Raw genomic sequence first — 16,967 nt, 5'->3', positions numbered from 1 at the left:
AGCAGGGGATGGGAGTTAGGAACTATATCACAGGTGACAGGTGTCCATGGTCAGGGGAAAGCTGTAGGTCGTGCAAAAACATAGGCAGGCCCTTACCTGGCATTATCTTCAGAAGAGCTGGCCCACCTACTCTTGGGCCAGTCCACCTCTCAGACACCACAGAGGGGATTGATCTCCAATACCACAAAGACTCACATGAGTTAGTATGCCAACTATCATTTTAGGGGATGGGAAAAAAAAATATTTGTGATTTGGGCAGTTTCCAGCATGAATATTTATATATGCCCTCCTTGAAACTCAGCAGCTTTCGCTGCTCATCCAAGACCTCCTAAGACTTCTAATGAATTTAAAATCCTGTATTAGACAATCATATTCCTCCATGACCAAATCTGCATAAAAGACTGTACCCTGAAATTTGCATTTTAATTTAGAATTACCTGGCAAGGACCACAAGCCCTAACCACACACCAATCTGATCTGACCACAGTGTCTTCAAACACTCTACACAGACAGATTCCCTGGGACCTACTGACTTCCTAAGTGAAGGTGGTAGTCAGTCTTTACTCTCAGGGGACACATGATTAAGGAGAGGATTCAGATGGGGTGGGATCTCTGGAGCCCAGAGTCGTAAATACAAGGATGGAGTCAGGCCTGGGGCCCTGAGAACCCAGAGAAAGAATTTCAAATACAGTGAGTAGTGTTAACTACTTCAAAAGCCTCAAGTTTCTACATTTTCTTACCTCATTTCCCCATAGATTAAAATAAAGTTCTACATTTTCCATGTTGTTGGATGGATAAATACACCAAGGTCCTTTATTTCCTCAACTTCCCCCTCTGGAATTAAACAAGAGCAGAACAAGAAACAAGGGGATGAGAAGTGACCAAGACGGAAGGGCAGGGAGCTGACCGGAAGTAAAACACAGTGTAGACCCCGGAAATGCTCTAAGAAACAGCAAAATACTCACACAGTCCTTTTAAAAATAAAACAACCCCAACACAGAGAAGAGGCCTGGGGCCAAAGCCTGGTCTTACAATCCATCCTCATGGGACAGGTAAGCTGCTCACGAAAACAAATTTGTGTGATTTCTGTGCATGTGAAGAGGTAGGAAGGAGGGACCTACAAATGCAGTCATGTGACTCTATTTATCCACACAAAAAAGTGTGTAGAAGGATGTACACCCAAATGGTATCATCAGAGATTGGGTGTGGGACTGGGATTGGAGGCAATTTTTTTTCTTCAGATTTTCCTATCTCCTTGAATGCTTTCTACTAAGTGTGGGTAATATTCATAATTTTAAAAAATACTACTACTTACATTGTTGGGGGGGGACCTCACGACTGTCAGCAGTGAATTCATAACGAGAGTGTGTTTGTGGTAGGGATGGGGTGCAGTCAGAAAGAGGCCAGCTGAGCCAAAAAGGGAAGCTGTGAGCTCCATTAAGCTTCTGATCGACCGCGCTGTATCTCACCATAGTCACTGGCTGAAAAAGTGATAATTGCTACCGCATGTCACACATTATCCTTTAGGGTTGAAAGTCAGGGGAGAAGGTACTAATGCTCAATTAGCAGAGCAGACTAGTGAACGCCTCACTTAGGACTCAAGTCACCCCCGCCCCCGCCCCTCTCAAGTGAATCCACCCTTCCATGTCTGGATGAGGGGGAAAAAAAATGTTTTTAAGATTTTATTTATTTGTTTGAGAGAGAGCACACAAGCAGGAAGAGGGGCAGAGGCAGAGGGAGAAGCAGGCTCCCTGCTGAGCAGGGAGCCCAACGTGGGGCTCAATCCCTGGGATCATGACCTGAGCCAAAGGCAGACACTTCACCAACTGAGCCACCCAGGTGCCCCAGGAAAAATTTTTAAAAAACAAAAAAATACTGAAAACAACAGTAAGTTTCCATCAAGCTTAGTCTTTAAAAATTGTCTCCCTCGGTCACAATAAAAAGCCAATGAAACTAAAATCTTCAAAATCGGAATGTCCTTAAGTGCTTTCTAGTCACTTGGCTGCTGTCCTCAGTATCCCACTTTCCCACAGGTCAAAGGCATTTGGAAACAGCATTATTCATGTCTCCAACTCCCCACCCCCAAATATGGACTTCCACGGATTTTGAAGGACCCCGAGTTCTCTGATATGGCTCTTGGCAAATCACAGGGCCCATCTGAAAACAGACACATAACCACAAAGGATGAAAAAGCGTACTTGTTTTCCTTGAGGGTTCTGTTGAAGCACAAAGGGCAGCTGAGATGCCGGACTTCGGGCAGCTGAGATGCCGGACTTCAGGCAGCAGGCCAAAGCTACTGAGCCCCTTACTCCGTGGTGTGCTTCCTGTGGGCAACTGGCTTTCGCCTGCATGCCCTTTCTCGCGCCATAGGACTACCTCAGGAGACAGATGTTACCATTTCAAAGATGAGGACAGAGGATCAGAAAGAATAAAAGTGACCTGAGCAGGTCTGCTCAACACATCGTCAGCAGAGTGGGGATTTAAATGGAGGGCCTCTCACTCTTCCCTCCACAGTATTTCTTCTAAACCAGAAAGTCCTGAGCTGAAACATGCATGCACTTCATCAGAAGACACTTGTCATTCAAGGTTCGTGGGGACTTGCCGAAAGTGCTCACCATTATGAGCTGACATCACAAAATTTAGGGCAAAAGGCCAATATTACTTTCAAGCCAACTCACTGAAGAATTCTGGGATCAGAACCTATTTAAAAGACTAGAGAGGGGTTCCCTTGAGTACATAAGAATTCTAGGTGTCCTATTCAGAGTTGTCCCCTCCCGAGTTATAAAATATAGAGTTCAAGCCAGGACAATACCATACTGAACCTTCCCATAGCTCCTGCCAGGAAACCAGGAGGAGGGAGGGGGGGAGGGCGTGTTTAGCAACTCTGGCTCTTGTCCCCATCTACTCACTTAATGGCCACGTGACATTGAGCCTACCATTGAGGTTCCATTGGCCTCAGCTTTCTAATTTGTCAACAGAGAGACAATACTACCTACCTCACAGGACCTTCGTGAAGGGTAGCGTGATCCTGAGTGATGGTCACTGACATAGAAGGTATTAAACGTCATTATTTCTGTCAGCAGACAGTTCCTTTCCCATGCTCAGTCCTTATCATAGTCCCCAGAACGCCACGAGGCCCCCGTCCTAGAGCTTTCTAACCACCACCTACTTGATAAAAACTAGACACGCACTCCTACATTCGATACTTCAAAGTCACACACTAGGAAATTCTCACGAAGACAGTTCCCTACAGCTCCCTCTTAACCCTTTTCCAATCAGGGCATTATGCTGTCTGAATTTTTATACTGCATTAAAAATAAGATGTTTTGTTTTGTTGTTTGTGTTTTCAGAGAAAGTCAGTGTTCTAGTCTTCCTAGCAGACACACCTCACATCCTTGCAGCTGCACCTTGAACAACAACTAGAGGTCACAGGATGAACCGTAGGTGATGTCAAGAGAGGGGGATTCTGGGGCACCTGGGTGGCGCAGTTGTTAAGCGTCTGCCTTCGGCTCAGGGCGTGATCCCGGCGTTCTGGGATCGAGCCCCACATCAGGCTCCTCTGCTAGGAGCCTGCTTCTTCCTCTCCTACTTCCCCTGCTTGTGTTCCCTCCCTCACTGGCTGTCTCTGTCAAATAAATAAAAATAAAAATAAAAAAATTTTAAAAAGAGAGGAGGATTCTCAGTCTTTGGCAGTTTCTGTCCATCTAGAAGAAGAAACTGTCCGAAAAAGGGCCCCATCACCCACAGAGGGAAAGATGGCAGCCCTGGCTGACATGTGTGAGGTAAGAGCAGGAAACCAGAGACCTGAGCTCGAGCCTTGGCTCCACCACTCTTCCAGCTGGAGCTTCCCCACGTGGAAACCACAAGGGCTCGACTAGACAGCCAGACCCTTAGGTTTCAAAAACCTGTACTTTTTTTTTTTTTTTTTAATCTGGTAATGCACCTAGAAATCTTTTCAACCTGATATTTCAGGAATTAATTTGGGGATTGGTAATCACTTTTCATTTTTGAAAAAAAGATATTAAGAATAAAAAGTACCACATAGTCACTAAAATAGCTAAAATTAAAAAGAATCAATTACTGATGCACCAGCATAGGTGAAATTCAGAAGTATTACACTAAGTGAAAGAAGTCTGATGTGAAAGGCTGTATAATTCAGTTTATAGAACATTCTAGAAAAAACAAAACTACACACAGAAAATGGATGGGTGGTTGCCTGGAGCTGAGGGGGAGGGGATCAACCACAACAGGGTAGAGAGGGAACTTTTGGGGGCGGCAGAATGATAATTGTGGTGATGGTTACATGACTGCATGCATCCATCAAAAAATAAACTTCACACTTAAAAGAGTGAATTTTACTTTATGTAAATTATACCTCAATAAACCTAAATTTTTTAAAAAGGCAACCAATGAGTCCATAAATATTCTATATCTTCTACAATAAAAAGAGTATTTTAACCCTCAAAAAGCAAAGCAATGTAATTTCTGAATTAAGAGCCAACCTTTATATTGACTAAAGCTGACTTTAGGCACATTTAGGAAATGTTTTTCTCACTTCACTTCGGGACTGGGGAAAACCTCCTCGGGCACTGACTGAGACAGGTCTGGATTTCAGAACTGCTGGGCGGGTCCTCCATGAAGCCCTCCGCAGACTCGATGAATATGGTTATCCTGCAGTTCTAAGGGGAGTTAGAATGACAGCACCATTCCATCTGCCTCATACTTGCTCCAGGGAACACCTGGTTTTAAATAAAAAGTTTTTAAAAGACAAACTTCCAAGCAATCACAGGGAGAATACTCTTTATAATCCACTGGAGAGGGATCTGACCTGCTGGGAGTGAAGGAGAAGAACAGAGTAAAGAGAAGGCTTAGCATGTATTCCTAACAACCATGATGCAAAGTAAATAGCCTTCCTACAGTTACCTGGACATTAAGTTTATAGCCATGTTAAGCCCAACTGCATTGTCACTACAGCTTTTGCCTAAGCAGCCTTGGACTTCATAATGCCTCTGCTGAACAACCAGGTCTGTTCACAAGGTAAAAATTATTATTCCCTAGGGGATCACAGTAGCTATGCTATAAAGGAGGGATGGCCAGCAATCCCACTTCCAGTCTCAAATAGGAAATCCTGCAGGCCCTGCCATCTAAATTATTATTTATTTGGGGTCTACATTAACAGGTTAATCTGTATTCTTGAAACCACCCAGAGAACACATCAATAAATCAAATTCTCCTTCAGAGAATCTTTAAATTCCCTTCCCGTTTCTTACTATCATGAAGAGGTCTTTACCTTTCCTGGTCTCCAGTGATTCATTAAAAGATCCGTGCGCTTCAAGTTGGTTTCCCGACCTCAATTCTTACACCCAAAATAAATTCCAGATGAACCAATGATTGAAACATGATCATTAAACTATAAATTCACTGGAGGAAAACACTGAAGAAGGTTTTCATCATTTTAGAACAAAGAAGCCTTTGCTAAGCATGATGTAATACCAAAAGCCAAAAACGAAAATATTCATAAATTTGACCGCAAAAATTAAATCTCCTACATAGCAAAAAATGTACCCCAAGTCAAAATACAGGTGACCTACCAGGAGAAAACATCTATAATACAAATGACAGGCAAAGGACAAACATGCCCAATACACATACAGCTAAGTGCAAACCAAGGAGGGAAAAAAAGAATTCAATAGAAAAAGGGATGAAGGATAAAAATTGGCAGATCACATCAAAGAAATACATGTGGCAATCAACATTTGAAAACACACTCAGCCCCAGTCACTGTAGACGTGAAAGTGAAAATCATGGGAGATTAATTTTTTATCCATGAGACTGTCAAAAACTGAACGTTAGAAGAGCCACCGTTAGAGGGAGAAATGCATCTTTACACACAAAATTGGTGGCAGTCCAACTTAGGAGAACTTCTTTAGAAGACAATTTAGCAATGTCTAGGAAAACATAGCAGACACAGTCTACGACCCAACAATTCCACCGAATGTAAGTTCCTACGTACACCGGGAGGCACAACAAGATATATGCACAAAGATGTTTCCTCTAGCGTTATGTCGAACCTAAATGCCCACCAGTAGAGGACTTCAATAAAGCAGACATCCATTCCTTAGAACACCATCCAACCATCCTAAGGACAGTGTAACAGATCCCATATGTCTAATCAGATCTCCAAAATGCCTTTAAAAAGGGGGGAGGGACTGTATACATGAGACGATCCCATCTGTGTAAAAACCACAAATACAGATATACATACGTCCCAACACGTCTCAATCTACGAGAATGATGTACAAGAATCCAGAATCAGTACCAATGAGGTGTCTGCAGACCGATTCATTCTATGTACAAGCTAATTCTACTACTTTCCTCTTGGCTTTAGACTTAAATGCAGCAGGACAATATGAATTCCACTACAGGGGGTAACTTCAAAAACAGCGTGAAAAATGAGCATACATGGCAAGAGAGGGGGATCTGTCCTTTTTATTTTATACTCTTCTGTTTTTTGCGGGTTTTTTTTTTTTTAAGATTTTATTTATTTGAGAGACAGAGCACAAGCCACGGGAGAGGCTGAGAGAGAGAAGCAGGTTCCCCACTGAGCAGGGAGCCCAACACAAGGCTCGATCCCAGGACCCTGAAAGCATGACCTGAGCCGAAGGCAGACCCTTAACCAACTGAGCCACCCAGGTGCCCATGTTCTGTTTTATAAAAAAGTAAAAAGATACATATAAAAAGAAAAAACAAATTAACTGCCCTACGTAGGAGTTTCTAAAATACTGATGAAATGTCCAGAACGCCTACCATAATCCCTAAAAAATAAAGCAAGCCAGAGAGAAAAAAAGTTTTAGAAGTAGGGCCCTACCTATGGTAAACCCAGGTTCTGCGTGGGGAAGTCAAGAGGGGTGACAGCGAAACAGTAGTAAGCAAGTCAAGGAAAAGAGGTCTCAGAAAAGAAAAAAAATAAACAGTGAACAAAATCCTTATGAAGAAATCCATTCAGTTTGTACTTGGAGGCAGAACAGGGAGGTGTACCTAAGCAAGACATTTCCCATTCCTTGGGCAAGACAGCAGACTGGCTATAGGATTAAAATAACCAGAAGTTTCTTGTAGATCGGTCTTTCTACTGGATGCAGTCAGGCACCGTACCTACACTGGAATTCATGAATAAAAGGGGTAGTCCTTTGAGCATGGATTTCAACAAATATTTATTGCCCTGAATAAATTTATTGCCCTGAATAAATTTATTTTGCAATTATTTCCTGTATTCTAATGCTAGAAAATCCTCCAAATAATCCGTGAAAATGCCTACCTCCCAACTCCCTAGGTCATATCTGATCTAAGACCTCCTACCGAATCCTGTCGAGAAAAGAATTCATACTTGGACGCCAAATGACCCGAGAACATGTCTATACTTGGAATGCTGAATCTCCTTGCAGGATTCTTCATCAATTGGGGTCTAGGTTTTATTTAAGGATCACTGTCCACAATTAGTCTTCGTGAACAGTAAATCGGACTCCTCCGCCTCCTCAGTGAGATTATCCACTCAGCTGCTCAACAGACATTAACAGCTGCCTAAATGGACATCGCGCAAAGCCATAGAAGGTTCCTCCCAGAATCAGTTCCAATGAGGCGTCTGTAGGCCTCTTCATCTTACCTGCAAGCTAATCCTACTACTTTCCTCTTGGCTTTAGATCTAAATGCAGCAGGACAATATGAATTCCACTACAGGGGGTAACTTCAGAAATGGCATGAAAAACAGCTTCCCCAACGAAACAGGTAATTGGGCTGAGGGTAGCTAGCCAAATTACTCCAATGCCTCCTTGCCGCCCCGTGGCTACTTACCTTAGCACTCGTTTCCATGTGGTATTTGGCACAAGCTCGAAGCTGAGTCACCCAAAACTGTTTCTCCTTTGCATCGGCAGCTAAAACAGAGAAAGAAAGGCTTGCAGATGGTTCTAAAAGGCATCCAACCTATTTCTACACCCACCTAAGGCAGTGGGGGCGCCCAGGGAGTGAGGTGGGGAGAGAACAAAGGGGAAAACAAAGGCTGATCACAATATTCTCAAACAGCCTATGCTTACATTTAAAAAAAAAAAAAAAAGCAAAGTTCACTAAATCTCAACAGAAAATTCCCTCTTAAACCACATTAAAAACATCCTCTGAAATGTCTGCCTTTATAAGAACAATTTTGCCATTTTTATTAGCCTCCTCTGAAAAAAAGTCATTTCTACTCCTTTAAAAAGGCAGGGGGGAGGGGGGGCACTGAGTAGCACCGTCGGTTGAGTGTCTGACTCTTGGTTTCAGCTCAGGTCATGATCTCAGGGTCCAGGGATCGAGCCCTGTATGGCGCCTCGAGCTCAGCAGGGAGTCTGCTGGAGATTCTCTCCCCCTTTCCATCCCCCTCTACTCCCTCCCCACTACTTTCTCATAAATAAACCTATAAAAAAATAAAATAAAACGCAGGGAAGGAAACACGATTATTTTTAAGCACCTCTACACATGTGGCGAATAAGAGGCTCAAAGTATAGTTTTTCAGGGCCTTTGGGTATTTCCAGAGTTATACTGTAGACTCACCAACGTCTACAAAATAAGCATTCGACTGAATTATTTTAATATGTGTCCTCATGTTATGATTGGACAGAAGGACATACCAAATGCTGCCATAGAGGTCCTCAAATTTCCCCCCGAGACGTTAAAATACAAGCCAAGTATATGGTCATTACCTTCCATCTAGACTCCCGTTTCTCAAATATATCACGTTATTTTCTTAAACTATCATGGATACATAACAGGTTCTAATAAAATCTAAGTCACCAATTTCACTGCATAATTAACTGCGTAAATAGTTCAATATAACATTAACTGCATGAATGTTGACTATGCAAGATACAGAAAGATTCCCTTGGAAGTTTACAGAAATGGGCCTCAGTGCTGTTCAATCAACTCAACTCAACTTCAGCTTGAACTTTCAGGTAAGGAAATCTGGAGTGGTAGACCAGTAAGACCAGGTGAACTTGACTTCCAAAGGATTCTGCTGGAACTAGAGCCGTTTTCTTTTGGAAAAGGGAAGAACTGCCAGTTTACAGCAGTTCTGTTCAGTCCTCAGCACCAAAAACACTCTCAGAAGCCGTGCATCCACCGACATCAAGACTCATTCAACTCTCTGTGTAGGTGACAGGTGCAAGGAGAAAACTAACACCCAGATCCTCTTGGGATGAGCCAAGCACCAGCCATGTATCTGCAGAAATTTATCCCGCCTCTTCTGCAGTTGCTAACTTTACGCTAAATTTAGCCCTTGCGATAATGTCACGCAGATAATAAAACTTTTGTATTTGCTATTAAAGCTACCTTTAAAAAAAACAAACCAACCAACCAACCAACCCCTGGGGTTTAATAATCCTGAGAATAGTATCAACTCTTAAAAGGCAAAAGGAGATGGCTCAATTGTCATATTAGTTGGGCTTTTTCATTTGTATGGGGTTTGTGTCATTTTATAAACCACAGGCGGGGGGGGGGGGGAGTGCCATTAAGTTTTTTACCTGCTTTTGTTTCTGCTCTAACGATTTATTAAGCAATAAACAACAAAACGAAAGCAAGGACCATATAAATCTAGCCAGCTGGAATACACACTGCATGAATCTCCAAAGAGAACATGAATCTTCCCATGTTTCCAAAAACTGAAAAACTTTTTCAACTATAGGCATTTTTATTTCATAGGTTTTCGGATTATTTTATAGATTCTGAAATATGGCTTGTATATGGATAATAAAGAAACATTAGCTTATTCCATCTTTTGGCAGTAAAGCTTAGAGATGGAATGATGAAAATTGGCCTCAGAGATAAGGAGGCTGGGCCCTCGGTCTGGCTTTGCAGGGGCTAACCTATCATTGTCCATTCCTTGGGGGCAAGGAGAGACAGAAGAAGCCTTTTCTTTGTACTGAGCCCTTAGTTGGGCAAAGAAAAACATAAGAAGGAGGAATTCTCAACCAACCCCCAACGCTTAATACATACAAGTCCTACTCTTCTTCCTCAGACCTTAATAACACTGACTCAGTGTCTGTGTGTGTGTGTGTGTGTGTGTGTGTGTGTATGTGCACGCGTGCACGTGTGCACACGCATACACACCAACGTGGACATTGGGATTTTTATTTTTGTTATTTCGTTAGAAGAAAACTGACCGTTTTTCTGGCAATGCAACTGTAATGGAATGATGGAAGAATGATCTAGCAATCCAATTACACTGCTACAGTCGGGTCTGGCATTGCTAAAAACCTGCACAATGAACGTGCCTTGGGGGTGGCAGGACCTACAGTTACGGCTCAATGCGGGGCTTCCTGGGGAATTATCCTCCATGAGGATGCTGAGCAAGCTTCAGTTCTCAAGAAGCAAAGAGAAGGGGAAAAAGCAAGAAAAAAAATTAACTCCACCCCAAGCAGATGGCTTCCTCACCAGACTCTGATACTACACCAGAATAAATACAATATAAGTGAAGGGGCCCTTTACTAAGAGATGGTTCTAGAAAAACTCTGGGGGGGGGGAGGGGCGCCCTGACCCCTGAAAGGCTTGTTTTGTCCTCATAGCATAGCTCCACAGGGGACTGTAGTGAGGATTCCTACTGTAAAGTCCAAGAAAATATACACTGAGCTAATACAAAAAATCTGAAATCTGAAACCTGAGCTGGCTTTACTGTCACTCACCTTTCGCCTGTCCTTAATTCCTCAGTTAGTCAGGACAAGCAATCCCTAATGTCAGCTCCTTCTCCCCACCCCAGGCATAAGAGAGGCAGTGTCTGGGACCACAGAGTCCTCAAACAGCAAATTGCTAAAGGTGATTAAAAAAAAATTTTTTTTTAAAAGAGAGAGAGAGAGAGACAGAGCCATCACCATGGCAACTAGGACTAGAGCCCCTGAGACCCGTCTGAAGAGTTAGCAGGAGAACATACCTCTCAGTTTATACATCTCTCCATTAGCGGAGTATACCACCAGCATGTGGGGTGCTTCGTCGCTCAGGGACACTATGGCTCCAGACAGAGACAGGGCTCCCCGAGGCTTCTGGTGTTTGCTTTGCTCATTCACAAAATACTGCAGGATGCCAGCCTCGAAATCCAGCACAAAGTACCTGTGCAGAGAAACCACAGTGCATCATTTTTTTTTTTCTTCTCCAGCCCACCCCTCACTGCAAAGGAGGAAAGTAATCCTTAAATCAACACCAAGGCTCTCAATTCAGGAAGGTGGAAGCCAAAAGTCCCTCCTGGGAGCCCCACAGAAGTCAGCCCAGGAGTAGGGAGAGAGTCCTGGGTTTCTAAGTCAGAATGGTGCTTATAAGGGGCCACTTGGGCAAGGCAATGGCTAAGTCCATTCTGGATTTGGTGCAATGCCCATGACCTCGCCTGCTGCCCGTGGATACCACAGCAAACCTCCGAAAGACCCTCCTCCTCCACCCAAAAAAGGCAAGCAGATGCACTGGGACACAGCCTCAGTTAACACACTCTGTAGGACTTCACAGGAACAGCTGGGATTCTCTAAGCCTCTAAGAGAGGCCGTTTTACACCCAGGGAACAGCAAGCTGGGCCCTGAGCTTCCTGCCAGTAGCATGGGTAACCCTAAGGAGCCTGAGCTCCAGGGGACACCTGTCAGGGAACTGGGCATGCTCAGCCACCTGGCACACTCCAGCAGGCCCTCCGATCCATCATTTTCAACACCAAGAGGCAAGAGCTCACTCTGCTCTGGGAGGCCACAATGCCATCACAAAGTAAAAGCAGAGGGACTGCCAGTTGCCTAAATCACTCAAACAGACCTTTGTAGCCACATATCTGGTCTGTTTGTACGCTCAACCTATCACCTAGGAGGTCACCACCACAACCTCCCCTTCTCCGCCAGGAAGAAAAGGTCTTCATCTGAGACTCAAGTTCTTCCTGGGGCCTAGAGGCTCACTACAGCCCCTGCTGACTTTTCCACCTTCTTACTTTCTGTTCCATTCACACCAGCCTTTCCTCTCCACCCTCAGAGTCCCCAAGTCATCTCGCTCACCACAGGACCTTGGCTCATGCTATTGCTCCCTGTCTTGCACAGTTACTCCAAGTGTGGCCCACAGCTTGTTCCAGGTCTAGAACAGCTTTGCAATTTGGCTTTGCTTCAACATCCTACAGCGTGATCAGTGGATCAGTCTCATTAAACAGTCTGGATGCTGCCCAACACACATGACACATACAAGCTACACACTAGTCATGAATCAACCACAATGTAACTGAGGGGAGGGGAAGTGGGAGGGGAGTCCTTCATCACAGTTTGAAAAACACTTGCCCAGAATGCCATTCCTCCTGCTTAGACAACAGTTTCTTTGCCTTCTTGCCCTGTTAACTTCTTAGACTTCGGGAACAACTCAAGGACCACCAACTTGAGAACCCTCCTGATACTCGACTATTCCTCCTGCAAGCTCTCATGGCACCTTGAAATTGTCCTTCCCGGCCCAGCCCCAGTGGGAGTCTATACTTGCAGAAGCCTCTAATTCCACATCTAGCTTCCCCACTACACTCAACACCCCTTGGGAGGCAGAAGTGTGTTCTCCCCCCCACCCCGGGGCCCAGTACAGTGCCAGACACGTCACACTCAAGTTCACTCAGTGAACTTTTGTTCAATGAATTAATGAAGGGGAGGGGTGGGAAACCCCCCCAAATTCCAGTCTCCAAGCCAGGCACCAAAGCACCTGGGTCGCTACTATGAACTCACAGAGGCACTGAAAAAACAGTTTACATTTTTGAGGGCTACACGGCCATACTCAACTGGTCAGCTACCATGCATGCATGCAAAGTAGGGTTTTCAGCAGGTGCTGGGATAAGAAGCAAACATCAACGTGGAACAGCAAAAGAGGGCAGCGATGCCCAAGACGATTCCAAGGCTTGAGAAGCCACGCGGGGCCCACAGGTGCATACAACCCATTCATAAATAATTAGCGTTATTTAAACAAACATTTTTTTCCATTTATGTTTATTATTTTTTCAAATACCAAGGAGCTAAAACATAAATATGTATGAAGTTGTTTGGAGCTAACCACTTCATAAATGAAACTTAGGGGTTTCTTCACATAGAAGCACCACAAACCAAGAAAATTGACAACCCTCTGCTCTAATTCATTCTCACAGCAACCCAACAATTACACATTGTCATTCCCAATTTACAGATATCCCGAGACCCAAAAACTCACAATTCAAGGGCCAGGCTTGGTTCGCCCCAGCAATCAAACTCCCCTTTGATTGTCATGCCAGTCCTCCCTTGTCCCTTTCTCCGAGTCACTTCTCAAGTCACCTCTCCTGGACTTGCTTAGGAACTTTCTTCTCCCCCTTTCCTCTGCCAACAGAGCTAACCCAGCCAGCTGGAACCTGCCTTCCCAGGAGCAGAGATGCCCACTCCCCTCCCCTCCCATGAAGCAGGGTGCCTGACACCCCAGGTCCCAGTCCTCCAGAACTCCAATGCCTCTAAGAAATCTTCCACTCATAATTATTTCTAATATTCTGAATGGCCTGGCCAAGACTACCTATCTTACCCATCTCCTTCCCTCCCATAACTTAGGCCAGGAAAATAAAGATAGACTTCTGGTTTTCATGATTAGCATGGATAAATCAAGACAGACATGTGTCACAGACAGGACTGTTCCAAATTCAGGTCCCTACTTCAACATCACCTGGGAGCTTGTTTGAAATGCAAATTCTTGGGCCCCACTCAAGACCTGAACCTGAAACTCTGGGAGAGGAGCCCAGGAAGCTGATTTTTTTTTTTTTTAATTTTATTTGTCTGATGGAGAGAGAGAGAGAGAGAGCACAAGCAGACAGAGTGGCAGACAGAAGCTTCCAGCTGAGCAGAGAGCCTGACGTGGAACTCAATCCCAGGATCCTGGGATCATAACCCGAGCCAAAGGCAGACACTCAATAGACTGAGCCACCCAGGCGCCCCAGAGTGATGATTCTAATGGAGCTCAAGTTTGAGAAGCACTGGCCTAAAAAGCTTTCTTCCTCTTCCAGGAGACACTGCCAGAATATATTCCCCAGACTCCCTGGCAGTTACGGTGTGGCCGTTCGAGTTTTAGCCAATAGGATGTAAGCAAGAGCAATGCAGGCTTGACCCATAAAACACACATTCTCTCTCTCCCTCCCACATACACACACACCCACTCTTACACACTCACTCTCTCTCTCATACACACACAGGTTGGAAATGGAGACAACCAGCAGGTGAACTTGGGAACCCCACAACAACTATGGTGAAGAGGTAAGGGGCCTGGGTCCCCTAATCACCACCTGGAAGAGTCACCTGCCAAGGAGCGCCCCCATCAGGCTGGTACAGGAATAAGAAAGTTCTGTTGAATTAAGCCATTAAAATCAAGATGTGATGGGATAGGCTGGTGATGGGTAGTAAGGAGGGCACGTATTGCATGGTGCACTGGGTGTTATACGCAACTAATGAATCATCGAACTTTACATCAGAAACCAGGGATGTACTGTATGGTGACTAACATAATAAAAAAATATTATTATAATAAAAAAATTTAAAAAAATAAAGACCAAAAAAAAGATCAAGATGTGATATAGCAGTTAGCCCTACAAATTCACACCAAAAAAGTATTTTCATGTCCTACTTAAAAAAATTCTTTAAGATTTTATTTTTGAGTAATCTCCACACCCAATGTGGGGCTCGAACCCACAGCCCTGAGATCAAGATCTGCATGTTCCACTGACCGAGCCAGCCATATGTCCCTGTCCTACTTAAAATTTGCTCTGACTCAGGAATGCCTGGGTGGCTCAGTCACTTAAGCGTCTGCCTTCCGCTCAGGTCCTGATCCCAGGGTCCTGGGATCAAGTCTCACATCAGGCTCCTTGCTCGGTGGGGAGTCTGCTTTTCCCTCTGCCTGCCACTCCCCTTGCTTACGCTTCATGTGCTCTCTGACAAATAAAATCTTAAAAAAAAAAAATTTGCTCTGACTCCTTTCTGCGTGGCAAAAACCAAACTCTTTCAATGAGAGAGCAGGGTCATTTCTGAGCTGCCAATGATCAAATTATTTAAGTGCTGACCCTGCCTTCTCCTTAGGAGAAAATGTTTTCGACCTGACCTATATTGAATGTCATTGTGACTGTAGCCATGCAGACACCGCTCCCGGCAAGGCAGAGCATTAACGGTAATACTCCTTACAAGTGTAGGGAGGGACACTTGGCTGCAACCACAGCACTCTGTGTGCTCCCCCACCCCACCCCAGGCCAAAGCTGCAGGATCCCCCATCAATAAACATGCCCACTTTACTGGGGGAAGTAGAAAAGGAAGGCTTCAAGGAAAAGGCATCTGCCATTGGTCAAAACGGAGAAAGGGTTTGACATTTTTCTCCTTATTGCTTCTACCAACTCCTCATCGATTAGGAAGCTGTCGGCTTTCCTCGCTCCTAGAGGCAGATTCCCAAATGCGTCCAGTTTAAACAACTCACCGTATATTTGCAAAGACATTATTCAGAAGCTGGTACAAAGAAATGAATTGAAGGCTGTTCTTTTGCCCAATAGGGGTGATAGAAAAACCAAATGATGTCCCATTATGCAGGATATGGGAACGCATTAATGATGTTCCACAATACGTATTTCAAACTGAATTCTTAATTTTAACCTGTCGCAGATGGAAAAAAAAAATTTCCACTGCATCCTAAAATAGTTTAAATGCAAAGGCGCCGGTTTGAATCACGTGCGCTAAGGACGGTCATCCATAATTTACTCCCCTTCTAAAGACAATTAGAAGCTACCCTGTTTGGAGAGAGGGGATGGAGTACCAGCAGATTAAAAACTGCAGCCGACCCCACAAAGTGCTCCTTCAGGATGGCCTCTGGAAGGTAAGGGAGCTTGTGTCCCAAAAGGGCAGCGCTGTCCATACCGCGTGAAGGAGGGCAATCCTGCTGGGTCACATCCCCTGGGAGGAAAGAAATTAAATTTGGTTTCCCACAGGGTCACGGCTGCATCGGGTACTGCTGTTCGGAGCTCGGAGCGATATCTGAAAGTCCCAGCTTTCGTGCTAAATAGGAAAAGTTAACCGTATTTCTAAACGAGACTTCATAAGCCCAAGTGAAATTGCCAGATAAAATCCTAAAACACTCTTACAGGTCTTTCCTTCTACAGAAATGGTTAAGACAAACCTAATTCCTACTCTTATTTGTTAGTGTCTTCGAGCTTTAGTGTGCGACCTGCTGTGCCGGCAAACGGACTTGTATACAGAGCGAGCCTATTTTATTTGCCGTGTTAACAAAGCAAAGAATGTGCCGGGAAGAGAGAACCGGGGGAGATTTCAAACCCACGAAGACAGCCATCTTCATTGCCTGTAGGCCAGCTTCCCGGGGGCACCCCTGGCCAGTCCCAAAGCTGGGAGCATGGCAGGTGGCGGGCCCCCTCCCCGGAGAGGCTGAGGACCGGCCACTGCCTACTGCTGATCCTTCACACAAACCCCACTGCTTTAGAAACCCCGCACAAGCGCACGCACACACTCCACCCTATCCGTACACGCTGACACTCACACGCTCCCACACACGCGCCTGCACACATGCACGCATACTCGCGTTCATGCTCACACTTCTGCACTCACATCGACATTCTTGAACTCACACGCTCACACCCCACTTTTACACACTCAGACGTGCACACACATTCACACTCCCCTGCACATGTTCTGACTCCCTCCCTTACACACACACACACACACACACACACACACACACAGCAGCAGTGGGCCTTTCCTAGCACTGCTTTCCAATTCTCACCTCGCTCAGGTCATCAGTCTACACCTGGAGCCTCTTGATCTCACCCAGCTGCCTGGCAGTTTCATTAAGGTTCAATGTTAGGGTCTGAAAGGTGGACCCCATACATTTTTACATTGGGAGCAGGGAGGAACGGGGCCCGGAAGCACACCAACGGCCATGGGCCGAACTCCAGCCGGCAGCAG

General features: G+C 44.9%; 1 protein-coding gene across 4 annotated transcripts in view; it reads right to left on the bottom strand.

Annotated features, from left to right (window-relative positions):
* OSBPL10 (oxysterol binding protein like 10) overlaps positions 1 to 16,967 on the bottom strand; it is a 291,431-nt gene that overhangs the window by 180,586 nt on the left and 93,878 nt on the right. For all 4 annotated transcript variants that reach the window (XM_087870137.1, XM_087870136.1, XM_087870139.1 and 1 more), the window contains exons 2-3: positions 10,949 to 11,124; positions 7,849 to 7,928 (exon numbers count right to left, since the gene is read on the bottom strand). In XM_087870137.1, the coding sequence (XP_087726263.1) occupies positions 7,849 to 7,928; positions 10,949 to 11,124 (256 nt within the window). The remainder of the gene's footprint in view (positions 1 to 7,848; positions 7,929 to 10,948; positions 11,125 to 16,967) is intronic.

Source organism: Ursus americanus, chromosome 20 (genome assembly GCF_024610735.1).
Source record: "Ursus americanus isolate L20-20 chromosome 20, mUrsAme1.1.p, whole genome shotgun sequence".
Classification (NCBI taxonomy): Eukaryota; Metazoa; Chordata; class Mammalia; order Carnivora; family Ursidae; genus Ursus; species Ursus americanus.
This window is presented reverse-complemented; position numbering and strand designations above follow the sequence as displayed.